We start from the raw sequence: 24,245 nt of genomic DNA, 5'->3' as shown, positions 1-24,245 counted from the left end.
GCTGACAAATTGGTGCATTCTGGGATGATTTGAACGTCTTTTAAGTGGTTTTCCTTGTTATTTCATCATTTCTTTCTAATAGAAATGCTGAATTACATATCACCAATGGCGTGTTATGCATGTGCTTCTTTATATTCTTCAGTTTATGAGATAAAGTATTTTCGTTAGGGTTCGCCATTGGTATTTTCAACTCCCTTTACATATACCAATTGTAGCCATGTAATTCTAATTTCGCACTTTATTTCTTGATCTCAGAGCTGCATCACAAATCTACATTACCAATATATCACGGAGTCATCTCTCTCGTCTGCATAGGCTTCATTTATGGCCGCAGATTTTGATCAATGTACTTAAATTTTCTGACCCCGTTACTACTCCTGTGATCCGGTCGTATTTCTTGTATTTTTTTTTCGTTGGAAGCAGTCTTTCGCTAGATGCGATTTTTGGGGAAATCGCCAGTTCTTGCTGGGTCGATGAAAAGTGCCTATCGATTGCGTGCTCGCGTTGGGCGGATTCAATTGTCGGCGAATAATGCGGGATCGAATGGGGCGTGAAATGGCCTATTGGCTACACGAGGACGTGGTCATTGAGTGGAGAAGAAGTGGTAAGAAAAGTGGAGATAGTACGATTCCTTGTGGGATCCTATAAAGATCAGCCTTTTTAGTTCCGCCGATTTCTCTGCCAAGAAATATTTTTCGAGGGATCTCGCTGAGAGGGCCAAAAAATAGCGCGAACGTAGTATTGAACAATGAACAATGCTCAGAATTTGAAATGCCTCATCGAAGTTTTAACTTTTTTGCTGTGCTGGTGCTTTCAAAGTTTCCGGTCGCAACCCTGCAATCAAGTGTCTATTCTTACCATCTCCTTAGCAGATTACTGATTTTTCCCGGGTTCAAAGTTTATCCTTTAATAATTTTTTATGTCTAGAACAGTTGTTTCTGGTTGGTTATCATGGTCTGTTACTTGACTTTCGATTCAATACGGTGATGAATATTACGATTTTTCCTCGCGCTGACTGTCCTCTGCGTAAGAGCTTAGTTGTATCAATTTTCCAATTATTTTACACAATTTACGGAGTGTTAACCAATGAAAACCCAATAATTTAGAAAGAATGAAAAAAATAACTATTTGAAGAGCCCAATTTGATGATGAATACAAATATGGTAAATGGATCGGGAAATGGCTCCATGTGACATGAACCTACCTTGACAGTTCGAATGTTTCAATTATAATATATCCATAGTTACTTCGATATGTGTGTTTGGTCCAATTGAAGTGAAACTACCAATCGTTATATGAAAAACCTGTGGTGATGACGCCATTATTGTTAGCGTTCTCACAATCGCTATAAATATAGGCTAGAGCGATTTTCGGCTTTCGTGCATTTGATCAAGATTGAAATGGAATAACCCCAGATTACATATCCCCCGATGTTTCTCATTGGCTGACCATAGCTATTGTTGGTAACTATAGTAGCTAGGTATAATTATAATTTATGGTAGCTATAACTAATGTAACTGATAATGAAAACTATCGCTTTCACGTTCTTTAATTCGTTGGGAAATTTAATTCAATGAACTAACATGCTCACTAGGAAGGAGGATAATCAGGATTTTAATGAAATTATAATTTTCTTTGCTACCTTTTCTTTTATGATACTGTGGATTTTTGGTCACTGCTTGTTAACCTTGTGCGTTCTTCAATATATATATATGGTCTTGGGACGTGATGACGTCACAGTTGGTGACGATCATATTTTTAACGTCCGACACACGCTCGATTTTTCAATTCGGCCGCACAGCGTTGCGCGTGTGGGCGTTTCCTACGTAAAGAAAAAAAAACCCGCCTTGTGGTTCCGGCAGACTGTTCACGCGTCGACTTGAATTGATGACGGATGGAGTCCAGGCCGATGAATCGTTAATAATCGATCATGAATGAAATATCGATTGCGAGGCATTTTTTGCGCATCCTTTCACCCGGAAATTTATGCTTCGCGTTTCGTAGATGGAAAACTTTCTCAGTTCGAAAACAAGAGTGGCATTTAAAATGGTCAAGCATGGGTTATACTATTTAACCACCGCTGGGAAATGTCTTCTCGTAAGAGTGGGTTGGAAGACAAGGGGTACAAGTGATTTCTTTTTTCCATTCGCAGTTAGGTACAGAAATTAGGTATAGAACACAAACGAGATCAATTAGATATTTAGTGGTGCGTTTGATTTTCCACTCGATGTCAGCACAGAACAGAGAATCACTCGAAACCCTTGGCAGCCAAGTTTTTGTGTATTTTCTCTAACAATTAAGTTTACCTAACTCTGTTGAGAAAAAAATCACTTGAACCCCTTAGCTTCCAACCCACTCATATAAGTTGGGTGTTAATCTCATTTCTTCATCTTTTTGTGAAAACCATTGGGTCGTATTTTGGCCCTTCGTCATTCCTTAAAAGCGCAAGAATATTTGATCCTTCAGTAGTTGCGTCGGGTCGATATGACACGGGTAGGCATGGGCGGTACTTGAAAAAGTACCGGTATTTTCCTGATCAGTATTAAAAAAGCGATAATAGTACTCTCCCGGTAGTACCGGCGAAAAAATACCGGTATACCGGTACTTTCATAATTGATAAAATATGTCAATAAGTTGAGATTTAACGCTTGTCTTACCCTAATTATCCGGTATTTCGGCAAATTAGCGTAGCATACAGAAAATATACACTGAAAAAATTATTAGCTGCATTCTTTTACGAAAATTTTTCGGAAAAATACATGGAGGCTAGATTCTCTAATAGTGAGAAGGGTGATAGCGTTACAGTTTTTAAAGGCAATGATTTTTGTGCATACCATTAAATTGTGGTGTTTTCCTGGCGTATATGAAGTGTGAAGTTCTCTCGGGAACTCTATCAGATGATTTGTTTACCTAGAGCCACCGGTTTTTTTCGGACTCCAGACCAACATTAGAACTTCTTCTGCGAGAACTTATAATGAAAAGTCTTCTTATTCACAGAGCTTACGTTGTCAGCCTGAGATTACCTAGAAAAAGCTCCTCTAATGTTAATACATTTAATTTTATGATTTTACACAACAAGAATCGGGGTTAGTTATGGCTAAAATACTTCTATCGGAAAAAATTTGACGAGTTGGTCGCTGTTCCATTTATTTCAGAGAAAGAAATACATATGTGGAGTTTGATAACTTTGGCTTTTCTTGCCTTTTTTGAGTGAATAAATATCTTCTATATCAATAATGATAACGCTTGTCTCGAACTCACAGTTTTGTAAAAGTACCGTTAAATCATGAGAAAACAAGAAAGAAACTAAGGAGGGAGGACACATCTTAATAATTAAGAAGCAAAATTAATTTGTCTTCTTTTGATGGTGCACTTGATTGGTTGTATTTTTAAAAAACGAGAAACGGATGAACATTGTTAATACATTAAAAAATTTGATGACTATTGTAAACAAGCTTAGCCTATAACATAGCCATCGCCATTTTTCAGTCTCTTCCTACTTTGATCAACTGTATGTGTGCTTAAATACAAGTTGCGCACTTATTGCATAAGTCTGCATCTACTTTTTCTTGTCTTTTGTTATGATTTCTTGAGAAATATCCTTGGCATTTATTAAATAAACACTTCTTGCTGAAAGACATTGTGAATTGATGTTTATTTCTTGGAAATGGCCAAGAAACATAGTATCTTTACAACTTCCTTGGAAATGACCTACTTCGCTTAATACATTATCAACACTCAATTTTTTAAGTAGCTGGGTAGGTAGTTGATTGATAACACATAAGATGGCAGCGCCGTCGAAGTACCGGTATTTCTAGTACCGATACTCCGGTAGTACCGCTAAAAAAATACTGGCCGGTATTACCGTAATAGAAAAAAAATAGTACCCGGTACTACCGAATACCGGTATTTTTTGCCCATGCCTAGACACGGGAGGATTTTTTTTAAATGAAATAAACTTACATTCATTGAAATATTTTAGTCAGTGGGGGACTACATCTAAGGAGGCTATAGCATCCGAGGCCATAGCCTCCCCCCCTTGAATATCAAATTTGCACTAGATAGAATAGTAATTTTGTTTTCAATCCTGGTGGGAGGTTATATCCTACTTAGCCCCCGCTTGTCCCTATCTAGGATCCGCCATTGATTTAAGTTATTTGCTTCTCATGTAATCTCATAACGTAACTTTTTTCCAAGCAGTTTTTATGTCCGGATGTATACATTTTGAATCATAAGTGTTTTTAGTGTTTTGACCCGACGCGAGTGTTTGCGTTTTGAAAAATGCAAATTATACGTAAAACCATGTGTTAGGCCACTGCATCTTACGGAAAAAACAATGTAAAATTCTTCAGTTTCTGATTACAAAAACCCAGATTTATTTCCAATCATGAGGCCTTAAAATTTTACATCCTGGGTCAGTAAGACTCGACAGGAGAAGTTACGTCGCCTAATGCTACTACTTAAGGGATAATAATTAGTCAATATTGATTTAAATACTTGACACAATACTAATAAATTAGTAGTTATTTCTTACTACAGATTCCGTTGGGTAGTTGTGACTGGATTCAGTTGCAATTAATTATCTATTTACGATTACATAATGAACTTTGGGAGTATTGGGTCAAAACTGCTGGCGAAGGATTCTTGTTATGAAGCCGAGCTTATCTCTCTTTTCTTTCCGTTAGCTTACTTCGACTTATTATCACAATCACTGATCACGTCTTTGCTTCAATCTTTGATTTCTCCTTCTTTAGAGTAACTGGACCGCTTTGCCTTTATCTTTCACACTGCGGAAATTTTTTTAGCGGATTAAAAAGCGCCAGGAGTGGGAGTATAAATCAAGATTCACCGGTGGGACGAACTTTTCATTTATTCTGAATAATTTGCAATTTAATATTGACAGTAATGATTCATAGTATTGAAAAGTTATGAATCTGTTATTTCACATTATCGTGAATATCAATTTCGGTCAACAGCCTTAATTACAGCTTATTTCTCAGTGCAATTTGATTCAGCCGAAATTTCACAAACCCCCGAAAAATAAGCCGGAAATATAAGAGTATTTCCAACTAGTACAGCCAAAGGGATTATATAGAGAAGGCTTTCATAGGTCCGTTCCATAGGAACATGATTTATGTCGCCTCTTTCTGCGCACTTTGATCGGTTTTCAAAGATGTGCACACGGCGGCTGTGAAATCAGAGCGATGTTTTTATTCTCAATACGTGAAATAGCGAGGAAAAGTATTGAAAAGTCATGAATTTGCTAAAAAACATCATTAAGAATACAAAGTTCCATTAACAGCCACCGTGAAATGCCGATCACTCTGCTTGTACGATAATTGACGTGAGGGGCGACTTTTGCGAACCCCACTTAGACGCGCGGTGGGTCTAGAAACACATCTGACGGCCGACTGAATATCTTCTTTTCTTTCTTATTAAATTATTTCTTTATTAAAAATCTTTTAATATTCCTTGGTAGATCGATTGTATGGGCTGAAACACTGATACAAAAGCTGTGCTTTCGCTTTTCAAGCGCCCTTCTCCTCGTCTTCCAACCTCGCCTCAGCGCTGTGTTAGCGCTTTCCAATCTCTTATTCGCAACGCACGTACGTGCTGGCGTGGAGGGAAACGTAGCGAAAGAATCGAAATTATCCTTTCGACACGTTAGCAGCTACGGTTCAAGGCTTCTCCTCCAATTATATCTTCTTCCTCGTTTTCAAAATTGTTTTTTTTGTTCTTTTCAGAACCTCGAACACGCCGTGCCAACTCTACTGTGGTTGTGCATTTCAACTCCCCACATGCCCTTCGTCCCGACCGCGGTAAATTTCAATTAGCCTCTCTCCAATCCGTGCGTCGGAGTGGTTTCGCATGCTGTCTTCGGTCGACCCATAAATTTCCCAGATCTAACTGAGGGTATGCACTCCGTAGTCGTGAAGCCGTGGCTGCAACCTGATGCTAATAAATCGTGATTAGATGGAAGATGGCACACAGATATTTATTCATACTACCTTTTAATGAGTGATATTATTTTTATCAGTTTTAATTTTTCTTCTTGGAAATTGGGAGGATAACTATTAAAACTGGAAACAATGAAATGAAATAAACACAACTTCCATTTTTATTATCGAAAGTTAACTTCCCGAAACGTGTGACAACCAAAACACCCAGGCTTAGGTAATATTTTTCAATGAGCGTGTTTGGATTGTTGTGTTTTGCTCAAACTGCCAATAGAAAGCGAGTGGCCGTCATCGGCAGCGCCGCCACCAGCCGCTAGGATAGATATTCAGTGTGTTCCGAGGTGGTCTCTATGGAGACACGAGTATTTATAGTTTGACGACTAACTTTCGCTTCACATTAATAAAAGATCAACATTAAAGTCCATTTTGCATTTATTGTGCCCCGAAACACAGCGTGATATTTGTCACTGGTTGGTGTAAGCAGTAAAACGTCATAGAATTACGAAGTCGCGGACAGAAAAACTGTTGTGATACAATGAATTGTAATGCCGATTGTTTACCTGATAGATAATATGTAACGATGCTAGTTCGCGTGTAAAGAATGTCTGGTCTTATTTGACACGGTTTGGATTGAATTGTTGCCTGTTTTTATAATAATTGTGGTAATTACCTTTGACGTCAATAAACCTATCGATTCGATAGCCGATTTTCCATTATATGATGGAAAAGTTATTAATCTCCTTTCTGCCTGTGAAAATTTAAACCGTAAATTTGGAGCAGCCGTTGATTTATTAAGCAAGTAAAAGACTTAGTATGAATTCATTAGGATTTATTGAATGTTATAAGTATGACCTGTTAGGTTTTTTTGGACACTAGAGCCTTAAATGCTAAATTTAATGAGTAATTGTTTTCTTTTAACGAGCCATTTTCTCTCATGATTTCGGCTCCATCAAATCCAAGCTGTACGTATATTTGTTTGTCAGGCAAGTACTAACCATTTCTAGCCAGTTATTCTTCTTAAAATAGTCAAATGTTAACATACTACCTTGAAAAAAAGCTTACATTTTCAACTTAGAATCAGTCATAATTATCCTGTCGTCTACATCATTGGCCTTCCAATAAAAATACTACATAAAAACAATTCGCGATTAAGCTCTTTTTTTCCTATAGCCAAACACGGACGCAATTTGGATGTGGTTCTGGAGTAACACTGAAATTGAAAATTGCTAAATGTATTTAAAACAATATTTAGTAACGTATGAGAAGATTGTCATACTGCACGTTCTCCCTTAGTCTAGAAAAAATCCTTCCATGCCGTTTATGTCGCCTTCCCCGTTTCTGGCGTTAATATCACCCCATCTTCACACTCTCCTCCTCCTCGCGGTGTAAGTGCCCTCTGGGAAGTGGGCGGATCATAATCCCGCGGGCACATTACGTCGTGATATGACCCCTCCCACCCGCTGAGTGAGTGAGCAGCCGTGTTATTAAAGCGTAAATCTCCATGTCGGGGAATAGACAGTGGAAGGAGATTGGGCCTCCTTCTCTTTCGACCGGCTGCTTGGCTGAAAGCGGGGAAAGTAAAGTGAAGTGGTGGAATGGGGACTTGCTCTTTGAAAAGCCTGCCTCTTTATTCCAGCTCCGCTTCGCATTGATGATGATATCCTCCGAGCGCGTGGGTCTTTGTGCGGTCATCGTCCGTGGTCTAAGGTCGATATTTGGCTTCCTCGATTACGAGCATATTTTTTGGTTGGGTTTTGGACACCTGAGGCACCGTTTTCTGAACGCATTTTCCGAGTTCCCTTCGGATATGACCGACCTGGCTTCGGATGATTCCATGCACTGTGCTCGGAGAAAATCGTTCCATTGTTAAATATACCTAATTCTAATTCCATTTCTAATATGCCTAAAATTATATCGATCAAAAACCCTGTGTCGAAATTTAGCGATTGCAATAAAAAGTTTCAATGTATGTATCCACTTCCTGTAACTTCAGATGTATCTTCCTTTTGAAAAAATCGAAAAACGGGGATCAAAATGGATCTATTTTAAGGTATATAGTACTTAATGTAAGTCTCTGGAAACTTGATAATGAAAGCTGTTGGCTGGGACATTACAATCGCTGAGTCTACAGTTGGCCACTAGATTTCTTTTCATCCGATGCGCATTTTAATGTGTTTACAAAGATTGCCACTCGCGTCGCTGACCGTCAGAGTGATTGGAATTTCATGGGGCTGTTGATGATCTGCTATAACAAATTCATAAATTTTTATTGCTTTTACGGGCTATTGCAAATACTCTATTTCAAATATTGATTACGAACTCATAACTCTGCTTTCATTACTGCTCTAAGGACAGGTTTGGGAACCGATTAAAATGGGCCGAAAGCGGCGAAATATATCCAGCTTTTATGGACGGACTTCTTCTTAATAACGGAGACCTCCTTCTATGTAGTATTCCTGTGGCTGTCAGAGTATGTTTATGAATGTAGTGTAGCATCCAGTAGCCATTGCTGCTCGTGAGCCTGCACGTAGGCATACTCGTTCAAAGTGCAAGTCTATGTGATGACCCGCTCGTGATCAGCGGATGTCGGTCCAGGGGTAGATAAGAGGGTTTTTTGGACCTTCCCTTGGGGAAGATTAAAAGGGTATCCCTAGCTTGGCTCGAGGTTGAGTTGTGGCGTGGCGACTCGCTGGGCTGGTCACGGGACGTACTTGTCCATTCTAAAAGAGGAATAAAGTCACTGTTTTTTTTGGGTCAGAGTGACTCCTTTTATTTCCGGCACCAGATCCTTCCATTCGGTAGACGCTCATATTGTCGCTAATATCTCGGTCGAATACGAGCGGGATGCTGCAGTACCCTCAAATTTCCGCCGGATTTTTCGTTTTTTTTTATTTATTTTGGTGAGCCCATGCGTGCTTTTAAAGCAAGGAAAGGCTCTAGATCCATTTCTCGGAGAGAGTCGTATCGTGTATGCGTGTGTGTTCCGGCGACCCGAAAACTTTCTTTCTCGGCCCTGTGTGAGCGAGAGACGCGGGCATTATGTAGAACGTCGTCTTTTCGATTAATCTGGAGACGCCCACGCGAAAGCCGAGAATTGGCTCGACTCTCTCTCTCTTTGTCGTCTACTTGCGTCCTTTTTCTCTCTCTCCACAGGCTTAACTATGTGTCCTTGATGCCCTTGAATACACCATTTCTCTTTTCCGCCACATGAAAGTAAGCCGACGCAAAATAGAGAAGATATATCAATTGAAAAGGCCGCATGCATCCATCTCGACCGCCCGTATTAGGTGATGAACTACTCGCTTGCAACTGATTCCATCATAATGAAATTTTCAGGGCATTTAAAGGAGTTACTAGTCAACACGCATCTGTGTATCAAATTCGATTACTCGCTTACAATGAATGCTATCTTTTTGATACTTTCGGAGTATGTAAGGAACATTCGCCAATATTTTCCTCTATATTAAATTTTATTACTTTCTTAAAACTAATGATCATCATCATTAGTCAACAATCCTATGACTGGTTTGACGCAGCTCTCCATTCCTCTGTCCTATCCGCTAACCATTTCATAGCGACGTATTTCTTCTCTTTTGCATCCTTTGTAACCTGTACTCTGTAACTCATTCGGGGCCGTCCCTTGCCCTTCTTCCCTTCCACCTGTCCTTCGACGATTGTTTTCATCAGGCCATCATGTCTCATAATGTGGACAAGTAAGTTGTCCCGTGTTCTCCATAAGGTTTTTAGGAGGGTTCTCTTTTTTCCCAATATTCTTAGCACTTCCTCGTTACTTACCCAGTCAATCCAAAACTTATTATATCACCTTAAAAATTTCAGGGTGTATGTAGGAGATACTGGTGCATGCTTGTCTGTAATTCAAATTTTAAATATTTTACCCAAGTACTCGCTCACATGTAATTTTTTCACGTTTGAGATAGAGGCAAATGTTGAAAAAGGTCTTTTCTATATGCTATGAACATTTGAAGATGATAGCTCAAGTTTTAAAGAATAAAAATAGACAAAAAAAACATCGGTTGAGAAGGAGGAGTGCTTCCTTTTAGAGAAGCGGGTTTGCGACTGGGCGATCCAAATCTAATATTTACTTTCCTCGTAATTTAATCGGGAAAAGTGTTATGCCTCCGTAGTCGACATTCAACGCGGTTGAAAAGTGAAAAATTAGTTAACCAAGAATGAGATTTGTAGTCGTTGGTTTCTACTCATTTTTTCTCTTGATCACATCATAGAAGTGTTTCAATTTCAGTAGCTTGTAGCAGTGAGGACGCATTATATCATTAATTTCCTTAAAATTAAAAAAATAAAAAGAGTTTTCTGGGGCGAAAACTTCTTCTTCATCATCACCTTGAATGGGTTTGGCGGAGCTCTCCACTCAATTCTCTTATCAGCTAATCTCTTCACTCCCACACTTTTCTTCTCTTTCAAATCCTTCTTCACCTACTCCATTTATTTTTATTTTATTTTCCCTCGACTACTGCCTTTGTCAGGCAATTATGCCTCAAAATATAACCGATTGCATTGCTCCGCCTCTTTATTAAAGTTTTCATAAGGGTTCTAATTTCTCTTACTATTTTCAGTATTGATGATTAAATAATTCCTGGAGTATAGGTCATATATAATGCAAAAAGTTGTTAGTCAACATATTTAATTTATGTATCAATATTATATATCATTGTATTTTATTGTACCCTCATTTTTTCATTCATAGCCCTGATGAAGGTTTCAAAGTACACCGAAACGTTGGCTAACAACTTCTTGCATTATGTTTGACCTATACTCCAGGAATTATTCAATCATTAATTAAATGAGATCAAAATAGGAGAAAAAAGAAAATCTAATTATTTTCAGTACTTCCTCATTGCTCACATGATCGATCCATACGATTTTCATAATTCTTCCCTAGCCCCGCATTTCCAATGCCTCCACCCTCGATTTATTCTGATTTTAGGTGAAAACCATTCACACGCGAAACGAATCAATGCAAATAGGTTGAGTGGTAACTAAGGTGTAGTCTACTTTCTCCATCGATTCTGTAATCCGCAAATAAACATCGATGTATCTTATTTTCTCCTGGAGGTAAAATACGTCTTTCTGTGCGGTTCCTTTTGAAGACTCTCTGAGCTGGAAATCTCCTTTCTCTTTCATCGTGTCCCTCTTCAATATCAGGCCCAGAGGGGGGATGGGCGGCGAGCAACAGATCAATCATTCCCTCAACGGGTTTCCTAAAGGTGGCAACCCGTATTAAAGTCGGGTCCATTTCAAGGAGTCTTATGGCTGGCTTCCGCATCGAGCTTTATTATACGTGTAGGGATTACATGATAATACGTACGAAACTTCCTCTTCGAGTACATTTATCAATTCAAATAGTCTACTTTTAATTATAAAAAACCATGTTCATATTTCGCTTTCATACATCTACATGTATATCTACATCTGCCTAATACCCTGTAAGCCACCTCTAGCGTGGCTAAACTCTTCTCCGGATTTCCACCGGGTTAATTTATCCATATTAGCCAACGTTTCGAGCTCCGACTCGGGGTTTATCCTCAGAGCTGCTAAATGTTGTTTTTTTTCAGCAACCTCGAGAATGAGCCCCGAGTCGGAGCTTGAAACGTTTGACCGATATGGATTAATTAATCCGGTGGGAATCCCGAGAAGGGTTTACCCACATTCGCCGGGAAAGCGTCGAATCATACTTCACACCTCCAGCGTGTTTGGCCGGAGGTGGTCGAACACCAGCATGCTGCGCGCGAGAGGATCCCCACAAGTTAACACGTCACGCATGTTAACATTATACATAAGTTATTATGTTATGTGATTAATCTATATCCTACTAATGAAGGCAATCAGTCTATGAAGCTAGGAAAACAGAACATGATGTTAGAAATACTAGGAGAATTCAGAAATATGCATTAAGGAATACAATAGTACGACACACTACTAGTTAACGAAACTATTTCTAAGTCCTTACACTTCCATTATAGTCTCTCATCAATCGCGGAAAAAACGTGCCTGAAGACTCGCTTACTCGATACGTTAACCCTTGAGAGTTATTTTCTAAATGCATGAACGATTGTGGTTCACCGAAAATGTTCGAATACATGTAACAAATCGAATAGGTTATATTTACTGCTCGTGTACTCTCGTTCAAGATGAGTGGTTACACGACGCATTTTCCCGTTCATATACGTGTTGATACAAATTAACTCTTACATGTTATTGCACCATATCAGTAGGCCTTTACGAATATAAATACGATAAGCATTAAATCCACAAGATGCGGATGCCTTTTCATGGTCAGGATTTTTCCAGGCATAAAAGCATTTATGTTGCACTATTTGCTCAAGACTTGCTAAGGGAGATCACGTATCGTGACGGACCACGAACGCACGCCATTTTCAATGCCACGTTTTTTTAGCCACTTTTACCAATGTCATTTTCACGTCGTAAGTCTTTCGATCTGAAATAGCCAGGGAAGCTGTTGTCCTAAAGCCAACTAACGCGGAATAAAATCCGAGAAAAATGCAGAGAATGTATTTTTATATCGCCCATAAAGACCTTAATTACTGCATGCTACGCAACAGTCTGTATAAACCAGGGAAATACGTGTTAATATAGGTGTAGCCGTCTTGCAAGCATGCTCAACGTAGTGTTTATTTTCGCTGTATTTTTTTCATTTTTTTTTGAAGGGTGAGATCGACAAAAAAAATTCGGACCATATATTCTCTGAGGAATTGGTTTTTCCCCTTCCCATCTCCCGCGTTCCTTATCGTTTTCCGGAGTCTTCTGTGGCGGGAAGGAGAGTGTATTTCATTCGGGAAGGAGAAATGGCGCGTTGACGGCATTCGACTCGAAATCGCGAGTACAATGCCCGTTCCTTGTTGAGCCTCGCGTCAAAAGGCTATTTGGTAGCCATGGAGGCGGTCGCATTTGTTACATCTCCGCGGCTTGTGGCCAGTTTCACTTTATTGCTCGGGGTTGCTGACCTTTGGGCACCAGTAAAGCACTGCATGGAAATGCCCGTACATTTACCTTTCATATGAGAATTTTCGGGATATTTTGGAGCCATTGAAGTGCAGAAGGCCTTAGCTTTACGACAATTATTATCCGGAAGAGTACTCCATCGTGTGGGAAATGTACGATCATTTCCATTAGTGAGGATGTTGTTCCATCAAATGTTGAATTTTTTTCATGGCGGGGTATCAGTCTAACGGACTTCGGAGCATATAAATTGTGCCATGTAAAAAAATGTTCAGATAAAAGAATAGGCGTAGAACTACACAATTGTTGACATGTTGTATGATTGGAAAGAAAATCGCTGAAAAGTGAAATTTTGAAAAAAGAAATGCGCGCGCAAATTCAGCTGAGACGGTATGCCAAATCCATCGTTATTAGCACCCATCTGGGCAGGTGTAAGCTTCCGTGTACTGTCACTTAATCACTTTTTTATATACCTTTCCATGCACTTACATCATAGATAAAAGCGAATTCCATGAAATTTTTAATCCGCTTTTGTTTCTGACGAGCTTTCATTTTAAATATCGTCAGCGCATGTATATTTTGCTGGGCTAAAAAAATATGCTTCGATTAAAGCTAAGGAGTAGAATTACATATTTGATGACATATTGTGCGAGTGGAAAGAAAATCGGCGAAAAGTGAAAATTTGAAAACAAAAGCACGCGCAAAATCAGCTCAGACGGTATGCCAAATCGGTCGTAAAGGTCGGCAGGTGTAAGCTTCCGTTTACCGTCACGTAATTGTTTTTTTATATACCTTCACAGGCAGTTATAGCATAGATATTTTTACAGCTAGAGTCTGCAATCCTAGAACGATAATGTGCGATTATACGATTGTAATTGTCGGAAACAATTAATCTTTGAGCTTCATTGAACGAGAGCTTCGAGCGAGTATCAACAATTAAATTGCGCAAATTCAACCATTTTCAAATTGTTTCAGAGAATTATAATCGCACATTTTCGTCCAAACGTAATTATTTTATCTCCTTAAAAATCCAGAGTATTAAATAAAATGTCGAAAAGGCTGGATGCACGTGAAAAACCGTTTTCATAGTACCTAGCTGCAAAGTGCATCCAAAAAATGTTTGCGTTGCCATATCTCAGTAACTAAGGGGTTGCGACCCCATGTTTATGGGCAAATAATGCTTAAAATTGCATCCCATACCACCACCAGAAGTATTGCAGATTCCTCCAGAAATACCCGGTGCGTATTAATGAAATGTAAGGTTTTCTGATGTGTGCGAATTGACTACAAATTACTGGTATGGGTAACCCCGATACCATTTCAGCGCTCCCCGAAGGAAATTTCTGGCCTCTTGCCCGGATGGAGAGCTTCGTAAATTTCACAGTGCAGATTCCAAATGTGTACGGATGAGAACGGGACGTGTAGCGATACAAATTCTCTCGGAATTTCCGTATCTCTGTGATGCGATAAGTTCCCGTCCATTAGTTTGTCAGCCTCACGGACGCTTTCGATAAATCTCACCGCGCGTGATGTACCGCGGAAGAAAATAAAAGAAGGGCCGAAGAGCGTCAGGAATTGATGCGTGTCCGTCCCTCTTTCGCCGAGAATCTCGGAAGGAATGCGTGGGGGAGATTTTTTCAAATTACTTAAAATGTCTCCTCCATTGCTAAGTGATTTCTGTGAATCGTCTTGATCGCTTTTGGGAGCCGTGATCTTTCTCCCGGGTACTCGTGGAATTCGGAAACGATTTAGGGGACGCCTATTAATCACGTGAGTTGATTTCGGAGTTTTTTAACCCCCCCCCCCCCCTTGGTGAGATATCGTGAGATTTGACTTGACCCCTTCCCTCTATCTCACGTGAGATTGATCAAAAATGCGCATTTTCAGGGTAAATATGTTAATCAATGCTCCATTGCGCTGGATTCGTTATTAAATTCGTTGGTCAAAAAAGACACTGACCCTTGCTTAAATTCCCCTCAACCTGAAAATTTGCATGAACGTTGAAGATACCACTCTGATGGAATACTGAAAAGTCCCCATCGATGCAAAAAAAATTATTCAAGTTCAAAGGTCACAAAAATGGGTTTTTGGCATTTTTTGGCCAAACGGTTAGTTTTACGATAAAACAATTGCTCAGAGAAATATTGTAGATCAGGAAATTTCATCTCATTGGGATTTCATCAGAGTGGTATCTATAATGGTCATGCAAATTTTCAGCTTGTTGGGAATTTATGCAAGGGTACCCCTATTTTTTGGGCTAATTTGACTGGTATATATTGATTGTTTAATTATTTTATTTGAGATAAGTTGAGGATAGTATTTAAGATTACTAAGATCATAATTATACACTGTTTCTTCTTGAAAAAAATTACGTGATACTTGTCAGGATACCCCTCTCCTCCACGTGAGATTGAATGAAAATCGGCATGAACCACCCCCCGCCCCCTTAAATGCCTCAAGTCCCCTTTGGATGGATGTCCCCTTTGGCGTTCGTAATGGGATGAGGTAAACATGTATATGAACAAAGTCATACTCTCTACGTTTACCGAGGATTGAAATAATGGAGTCTAGTATCCGATCACTAGTTAATGGCCGCGTTAATTCATGCTGTTCTCATGCCGAGTCCTTGACTCACCCTTACCAGCCAACTTACAATAAATTTAATTGGCGCATGCGTTTGCGTTGTCGGAGGAAATGTTATTTTTGTGTGAAAAAGGAAACTTCTAACAATTTTCCATGAGTAAGTAGCAATTGGATTTTTAAAAATTCAGACTTGTGCAATTATATTTTAAGTCATTATTTTTGTACATGTTTTATTACTTTTTATTTTAAAATAATTATTTTTTGTATCGATAAAAATATGCTGAATCTCCGATAAAACCGTTTTCATGGCAACTGGAAGATGTATCCAACAAAAATGTTTGCGTTGCCATGGCAGTAAATAAGTTGTTGCTACCCCGTTTGTATGAACAAAAAATTCTTAAAATTGTCTCCCTTATCACCTGAAGAATGATCGCAGATCGGAGGCGTTCCTGGCGTATAGAATCGTGCAAGGTTTCTTGGGAATTCCACCGGGTAAGGTTCTCCAACTCCACCTCGGCCGACGTTTCGATGTACGAGTTGTCCATAGTACCACCTCGTGAAGTATTGAAGATGCGGTATCCACCCAGGCCGCTTTACCCGTCGCAACCAGCCACGTAGCCAGGGGGGTGATTTGGGGGTTTCGGTCACCCCAGGCACACAGGACAGCGAGATTCGGTCAGACCAAAAACTAGGAGAGTGCTTAGGACGTGAACATGCTGCCAGGCAAATATTACTAATATTTAGCAAAGTAAAGCGAAAAGTTAGCGTAGTAAGTGATTCATGCATGACTTATAACATGTCAAGACATGTATGCACATAGCTAGTCTTGACAATTATAGTTATTAACTATACATGCCGAGTCTTTTTTACCTAGTCCGAATCAAGCTATTTTAGAGCTTAACTATCGGAGGTATTATGGTCCCCTTATTGTACATCTTATATCTATCGGTTCTTCAGTCTTCTTTCTCCAATCATATTTCAATTTCACTGAGTTGAAGATGACACTGTTGTATGTAATTATGACGTATCTGCGGTGTCACCAACTACCTGTGACCTCCCTAATAACTATCCTACTTATTAAAGCCTAGAATTTGCGACAAATCTAAATTTTTTTTAATTTGAGAGGCTGCGCGTATGAAGATCTTGGAAGCTTCTTACTTCCTCCATTAGTCGCCTCTTGGCCATCGCTGCGCTGGGAGATTGCCAGCAAGCCTTAGATACGAATATGGCACGCTGTCGCCCAATATTTTCCGCTCTTGCAAAGCGAAAGAACTCGTGTCTTGGCCTTCATTGATTCGCCGCGGTTTAAAAATTGACACTAATTGGTGCGTGGAGTCCGGGACATCATTTTTACCTGTCCAGAAAATTGGATAGGGGCTTCATTTTTAACTTCATCTCCTCGCTTTCGTCGAGGCTTAACAGGTGTAGGCGTCGTGAAGTCTTCGCATCGCAAATCATGTGGCGGACATAATCGTGTTGCGCATCTAATTTTTCACTTGTAGTCACAGAGAGTCAAGAGAAGTTAAAATTTTGCTTCAGAAGTAACAAAAGTAATTGTGGAGTTAACCTTCTGATATGAGTGAGAATTACATTTGAGATCGTTGCTTGGTTTATCCAACAATTGGTACGCCCATGATGTTGAAAAACAACGCTGTAAAGGTGTTACATCCGCCATACTGTCCCATATTTGTATAGCTGGTATTTTTCCAATAATTCATAAGTAAATTAGGCATTGCATGGTAATTTTTGACGTGCAGTTGATAACATTAATAACTTCCTTCCACATTATACACATATTTAGCATAAATGAGGCCCTTAACTCTCTCATTTGAAGCGGAAACGAGTTTTTTAAAATAAATTTGGTCGTGGAAGTTCATGAAGAACATCAGTCAAATCCGAAGTACTACCAATAGGCGCTCAGAATCAGGAAGTTGACCTACTCGTAATCGTAAAAAATACTGAAAAGTAAGATCCGACAATTGGTATCAATTTTCTCTTTTTATCATATGCACGATTAAAATGAATAATTCTCTATACCTCTAGTATGATTGATGGTTCATTTGTCGTTTACTACATGTATTATTTTTGCAATATAATCAATGGATACAAAATACATTTGTGACTAACTCTGTCACAGTGATGATAACTTTAAGTTTTGCATAAGTCATTGGGGACACTCCATTAAAAATAATAAGCATGAGCCGTGATGATAAAGGAAAAAAATTCAAGTAGTTGTCATAATCAAATATTAAAGTACATTCTTTGTAACACCATGATTTCTTTGGATCGAAAGTGCACTTTTTTCGAAGATCCCTTATTATATTCGTATAGTCAGATGATTACGGAGTATCGAAATTACGTCTCGCAAATTTCAAAGAGAACTTGTCCTAATTTTTTAATGGACATATCACTCGAAAATATCTTTGGATGAGGAAAAATCCGGGGCAAGATAAACGCCTGTGGAGAAGATGTTTCGGTGGCCGGAATAAGCTTTCGTGGAGGAAGTTGGAGTCACTGAAGGGTACCGCCCCTTCTTAAACGATGAATTTAATTTCTCATTCCCCTTGCGTCTCACGCGCGGTTTCAATTCTGGCCTTTTAATTGGCCGGCGCCCCGGAACGCGGAAGACATGGAAAGGGGTTTGGGGGGAGGGGAGGGGAATGAGGGGACTCGTAAGGGTTTCACAGGGGCATGATGGGGTGGGAAGTTATGGGGGTCAGTGTCCTCCGGCCGGAAAAGGCGATGACGCCGACCCAGTTTCTGGCTTTGTTTGGAGGGATACTACAAGGATTCCTTCTGGGTTCTTTTCTCTTTGGAAAGGAATGGGATTCTATTGCTCGAGTGTTTTTTTAATCAAATCTTCCTCTTTACGTGCATGGGACATAGAAGCGATAGCGTGGTCATAGAAGTGTTTAAGAGAATCTTTTGTGTATTGTAGTGAAAATAATGGGTAAAATTCGACCTTAGAATGTTTCCGAAGGATAGTAGTGGACTTTTCGGTTGAATTTTTTGTATTAGTCACAAGTTTTAACTGTCCGATTAATATTTAACTTTTACGTAGACCTAGTTAGAGTGATATTTGTTAACTTCATTTAAAATATGAGTTTTAGTATATTCATTTGTGTATCTTCGAAGTGAATTATGTGTAAAAACACTCCTTGATATCCTTAATCTTCTCAAAAAACTTAAAAAGTTCCCTCATCTTCCCTTATTAATGCGAAACATAATTTTCTTCAGGCCTCAAAATCAAGTCTTCCACGTGTTTCATGAAGAAAAGCTGACGCAGTAGGGAAATATTCTGAAAATAGAAGTCACTGAAAACTCTTGAGTTAAAGGGTCAAAGTTCACGTATCTTAAATCGAAAATACAATTGTATCTTATTTTTTCATATTCTTGAAAATACTGTTGACATTTATGTTCTATTTTAATGCATTTCAACGAATTTTTGCCACAAAGTTTAGGTATACATGCGTACATTCGTTTTTGTGGGTTTAGTGGTAGCATTCTTTAAGTTTTCCGTAAATATTTTAATGAGTATTTTACTCCCCTTGAAATTTTTTCGTCCCTCCCTCGCTCGCTTCTGGAAATAGCTTTCATTTTCCGAACGTAGTCCTATGTGGTAGATTTTGTATTCACATATGTTTGACTTTGGAAAAATTCGTGATATACAACATAAAGAAATTAGAAATGTTTCAAAGTTTAGTATCTAATAAATATGTGTATTAGCTGCATGAAGATTGATGATAAGTGTGAGCATATTAGATGAAATTTCAGAACGGGAATTTTCCTTATTTTTTTACAATTTTATTCTTTGTTTCCAATTCACCCTAAATGTTTTCATTATTATTTTAGCCTTCTTCAGCATTGGCCAGTGCTTCCTTGCTTCCTTATAGAAAAGGAAATACCGTATTTTACTGGAAACAAAATCTCCTTTGGGAGAGGCATTTAAACATATTAGGAAAGGAAAATTTCATAACATACAGCATTAAGAAATCAAAAATATTCCTCAGTTTTACATCTTATAAATATGTGCGTAAGCTCCATGAAGTGTGATAGTAAGCGTAAATAATTAACATGATATTTAAATAAAGAAAAGATCGCAGCACTTTTCCACAATTTTTTTACTGCGTAAAAAGTCTTTCGGCTCACAGAGCCATCATCTGCTGGAAGACCTACCCTACCTACCAAGACCCAGATGATGGCTCTGTGAGCCGAAAGGCGTTGTACGCAGTAAAAAATTTTGTGGAAAAGAGCTACAATCTTTTATTTATTTAAATATGTCTAACTTCCACCAATTGAATCATGAATCTGATGAACTTATCCTGAACATGATAGATGAGAATTGGAAACGGGATATTAGGCCGCAAAAACTACCAATCTTACCTTAGATGCTAACAGCCTTTCATTTCTACGGATAGTCAGAAGAAGGTACTATACGACGTAGGCGTCGTTTTTGGATACGGAAAAATTCATTTCCTTAAAAGGCAATGGTGTTGAATAAGGGTGCGGCATTGCGTCCTTTTTTTATCTTTCTTTTTGATGGCGACTGATGCAGACTCCACACATTGGCGCCCGTTCGGACGGCGCGACGTCGGTATTCCTCTGCTGCGGTTATCTCTTCTCATTTGTCTCGGCCGCTGTTATCTCTTCATCTGCGCCCGATTTGGTCCATCTGTACGCATCGTATGTCCCGGATGCACATTATTTTCACCCAATCCAAGATCTGACGGCGAGGATGAGATGCAAGTGTTTTTTTTCCCTAATTGATGTTGCATTTCGATTATGTGTAACCGAATGCTGGTGATTTTATGAGAAAGTGCATTGGAGACTTTGATGGCGGAAATTATCCGTAGTTGGCATATTTTTATTAGAGTCTTATAGAAACTTCCAATTCGTGTCCAATTCAAGTGTTGGATTTAATACGCCGAAATTATCATCATTTTATGCATTATATCCTGCGAAATAACTCTAGGGTATTTGATAGAGAGTGACCATTCGCCAAACAGCACGCAATAGTTCTCTCACTTGCAAACTAAGTGGTCACAGAATTATGGTATAATTAAAATAATACGTACACATTCATGTAGGTGCTGTGAGCTCCCACCAAACGTGCATCACTCCATGTAACTCGAAGCTGTAACACTTATAAACTTTCATTATAAAGCTAAAATTTTCTACGTTTTTCTGTTAGTGATTTTTATTATTATTACCATGAAGGAGTAGTATGCATAGGTTTTATTGCGAAGAAAAGTGACGTATCTCCGGTATTAATCCAGTGAGGTCGAAACTCTGTAAATTTTTACAGCATTTATCCTCTGTTTTTTATAATCCATTGCCTTATTTCTGTATCTTATAGACTTCGGTATAAATTATTTTGTGCGAGCGCATAGAGCTCGTTTCTTTGGAGTAGGCTTTTTATGATGGTATAGGAATGTAAACACTATTTACGAGAGCATTTTTTAGTGTTCTCTTTTGCGATTCCTTCCGAAGAGATCCTGAAAAGGTCTCCCTGAACGAGTGTATGAATTGTGTAGATATTTAACACTAGAACCGCCGACAGCGGTCAAACTGACCACTGAGGCGGTGTCGACACTTTCAACAGTTGCCGATTAAGTATAAACACGAATAAAAGTATGTCATTTTACGACTTTTACGAACTTTATGAAAGGAAAATACTTGAAAATTTCTTTCACCGGCGACTCTGGGTCTAAAAAAAATTCTCATTCCTCCTCAAACCGCCGACCGGTCAAAATCACCGCTATATATTTCGGCCCTGAACATGTCATCGCTTATTGTATAAGTTTTTCGATTTTTCGGCTTTATCTTTAAGACATTTAGGTTTAAGAATGAGAGGTTTATTTTCCTTGTTCTTGAAGCTATAATGCAAATTTTACAGGTAATATAATTTTCCCGTGTCCAATGTAACATTTGGAGAATTCATGTCTTGTGAATGTAAGAGCAATGAAGGCAACCTAGCAACCTTGAGTTTACCTTTCGATGATTTCGCCTACGTAGCATTCAACCCTGCTGATTTTTTTATGATGCAATGCACTTGAACAAGTATAAGCTAAAACTAAGCAGCGATTTAGTCCGGAAAATGACACTTTTTCCGGAATAAATACATGTTTTACTCGTGAGAAGTGTTTTTTTTTTAATGATTGAGGAAAAAGTGGAATGAGAGGTTTTTTCTTTTTTTACAAATCTTTATCGTCTATCTACCGAATTTAATAATAATATAAATTTATTCCACTCATGCATAATTATATTATGGTCAGTGCTGATTTTCGGGTTCCTCAGCCGCGTTGGTTGTTTTTGGATGACAACAGTTTCGGGAGCCATCCTGCTCCCGAAACTGTTGTCATCCAAAAACAACCAACGCGGCTGAGGAACCCGAAAATCAGCACTGACCATGAGCAACGCCGCGGAAACGTACGCCAGAATTTCACAATTATATTATATCAAATATATTTTCTCCTAATTTACCACATTGCTTGGCAGTATTATAATTAATTAGTAATTGTGGAGAATTGATACTTCGGGTCTGAGTGAACGACCCGTTCCCTTTCGCATCTGGACTTGTGACTAATATGGGATATCTCTCTCTATCCCTTTTCAGAACCAGAAGGACACTCGTATACCCGTCTACCGCAGCGGCATCCCGTTGGCGCTGGGCGGTCCTCGGGTAAGGCAGACAACTCAGCTCCCAGTCCGCGCGGGGAGTCGACCCACGGCCCTCGACGGCCTCACCGCACACTGGTCCTCGCTGGTCCGCGCGCCGCAGGAGAAGGCCCCATCACGCCCGCTCTCCAACACCCCATCCCCCCTGTCCTCAAACTCGTCTCCCTCGGAGTCCACGGCCGCACCCGAGAGGATACCAGACCCTGGTTCCCAACTGCCCAGGGTACTCTCGGAAATCCACCTCGGTCGAGAGGTGCTGGTGGGCGGGACCAAACCGGGCATCCTCCGTTTCCTGGGGACCGTCCCCTTCGACTCTGGCCTCTTCTGCGGGGTCGAACTGTACAAACCTGAAGGGCTGAACGACGGCTGCGTCAGGGGGATAAGGCTGTTCGAGTGCAAACCTCAGCACGGGGTCCTGGCTCCGCTGCGGAAGGTGAGCCTGCTCCCGCCCGGGAAGACGTCTTCTGGCCTCTCCCCGGTCTCCCCGCTGCAGCAACTGCTCACCGAGAGGCAGCTCTCGCCCACCCGCGCGGCGACGGCGCAGTTGCCGGCGTGCCGGACGGAGCCGTCGGCGAATTCGGCGATCACGATACCTTCCGGAGTGAAGAGGCAGAGGACCAACGCGTACGGGTCGGAGGCCTCGTCTCCGGTTCTGCCACCCCCGGATGCCATAGAGGAGGATGAGGTGTCGACGCCAAGGGAGGAGGAAGTGAGGACGGAGGGGGGCGGGTCCACGGACGAGAGGTGGTCATCGGAGGAGGTGACCCCGCCGGCGGAGCAGACGGACAGGGCAGCGTCCATCCTGGGCCCTGCGGCGGCAGCTGAGGAGAAGAGGGAGACGCCCTTGGAGGAGAATGACAGGAGTGTATGTACCCTTAATTTCAGGGAGTGATGTTTTTATTTGCATCCCTCCAGGTCAACTTTATTCTGAAGCTTTGTTCACTACAGCTAAACTAGGCTTAACTCGGCTTATTATTCACTGGACTAACTAGCAATATATTGATAAATTCTACTCGTGTTTGGCACTGGGTAAGGCTGTTTGACCCTATAGATTACTAAACCTGGCTCAGAGTCACATGGTCAATAAACCTTCGTCGTTCTGACGACGCTATTTTATCTTTCCAATGAGGTTATTTGTGTGCTTTAAACCAATTAACTTCAAGCTTTATTATAAATGTTGGTGTATATTTGAAATTTTTGTCATATGTCTTTCATTGAAAATATTTTTTAATAATTCTTTTTACCTTATATTGGTTTTTAATTGGTTAATTGATTTCTAGCAAAAATTTTGATGTTTGGTCTAGGGGAAAATATTTAAAATGCTATAAAATACGTAATTTTATTACAAAATGCATTTTTGGAAACTTTGCAATTTGCAATAAAATGCAAAACTTTGGAATTTGCGCAGGTTTAGTGATCCAGGGTCAAGGCCAAAGTTTAGATGAGGAACTCACTCTTCGTCTGCAGTGCTAAGACTGCCTAAGCCACAGTCACAGCCAGCTAGTTAGAGTCAGTCTTAGCCCTGATTACGATGAGGAAGTTTGCCATCAAAACGGGCCTTAAACAGCCTTACCCTGAGCCAAACCGCATGCATTATATTATCAATGGTATTCGCCGGAAAAGTGTGCGATTTTTTGTGATGAGGCATTCTTTCAATTACGGCAAAAACTGCGCATCAATCTTAAAATCTATTTTTAGAGGACCGAGGACGATTAAACGTCCCACGATAGACTAAACTATCCTCCATTCTTCCGATAAATTTCATGTTAAATTTGACCTTATCTCAACGAATGACTATCCTAAGTCGAATTAAGCCATCCGAAGCCATACTGCATGAGCCATTGGAAACCAAGAGAGTTGAATATCGAGAAAGAGAATCTCTCAGTCAGTATTCGACTCGTTAAGCTGAGTTTAATCAACTTAGGTTTTTGTGGACCCTTAATTTGTGAGTATCTCTTGGCGCTATTGGAAGAGGCTAATGACCATGTGAAATGCATTTCACACATTTCGTTTCCCCGTTGCGGAACAATA

General features: G+C 39.9%; 1 protein-coding gene across 4 annotated transcripts in view; it reads left to right on the top strand.

Annotated features, from left to right (window-relative positions):
• LOC124157408 overlaps window positions 1-24,245 on the top strand; it is an 872,201-nt gene that overhangs the window by 358,600 nt on the left and 489,356 nt on the right. For all 4 annotated transcript variants that reach the window (XM_046532099.1, XM_046532100.1, XM_046532098.1 and 1 more), the window contains exon 2: window positions 22,153-23,079. In XM_046532099.1, coding sequence (XP_046388055.1) covers window positions 22,153-23,079 — 927 coding nt within the window. The remainder of the gene's footprint in view (window positions 1-22,152; window positions 23,080-24,245) is intronic.

This window comes from Ischnura elegans, chromosome 4, assembly GCF_921293095.1.
Source record: "Ischnura elegans chromosome 4, ioIscEleg1.1, whole genome shotgun sequence".
Lineage (NCBI taxonomy): Eukaryota > Metazoa > Arthropoda > Insecta > Odonata > Coenagrionidae > Ischnura > Ischnura elegans.
The sequence above is the reverse complement of the archived record's forward strand: the minus strand, read 5'-3'. Positions and strand labels throughout refer to the sequence as shown.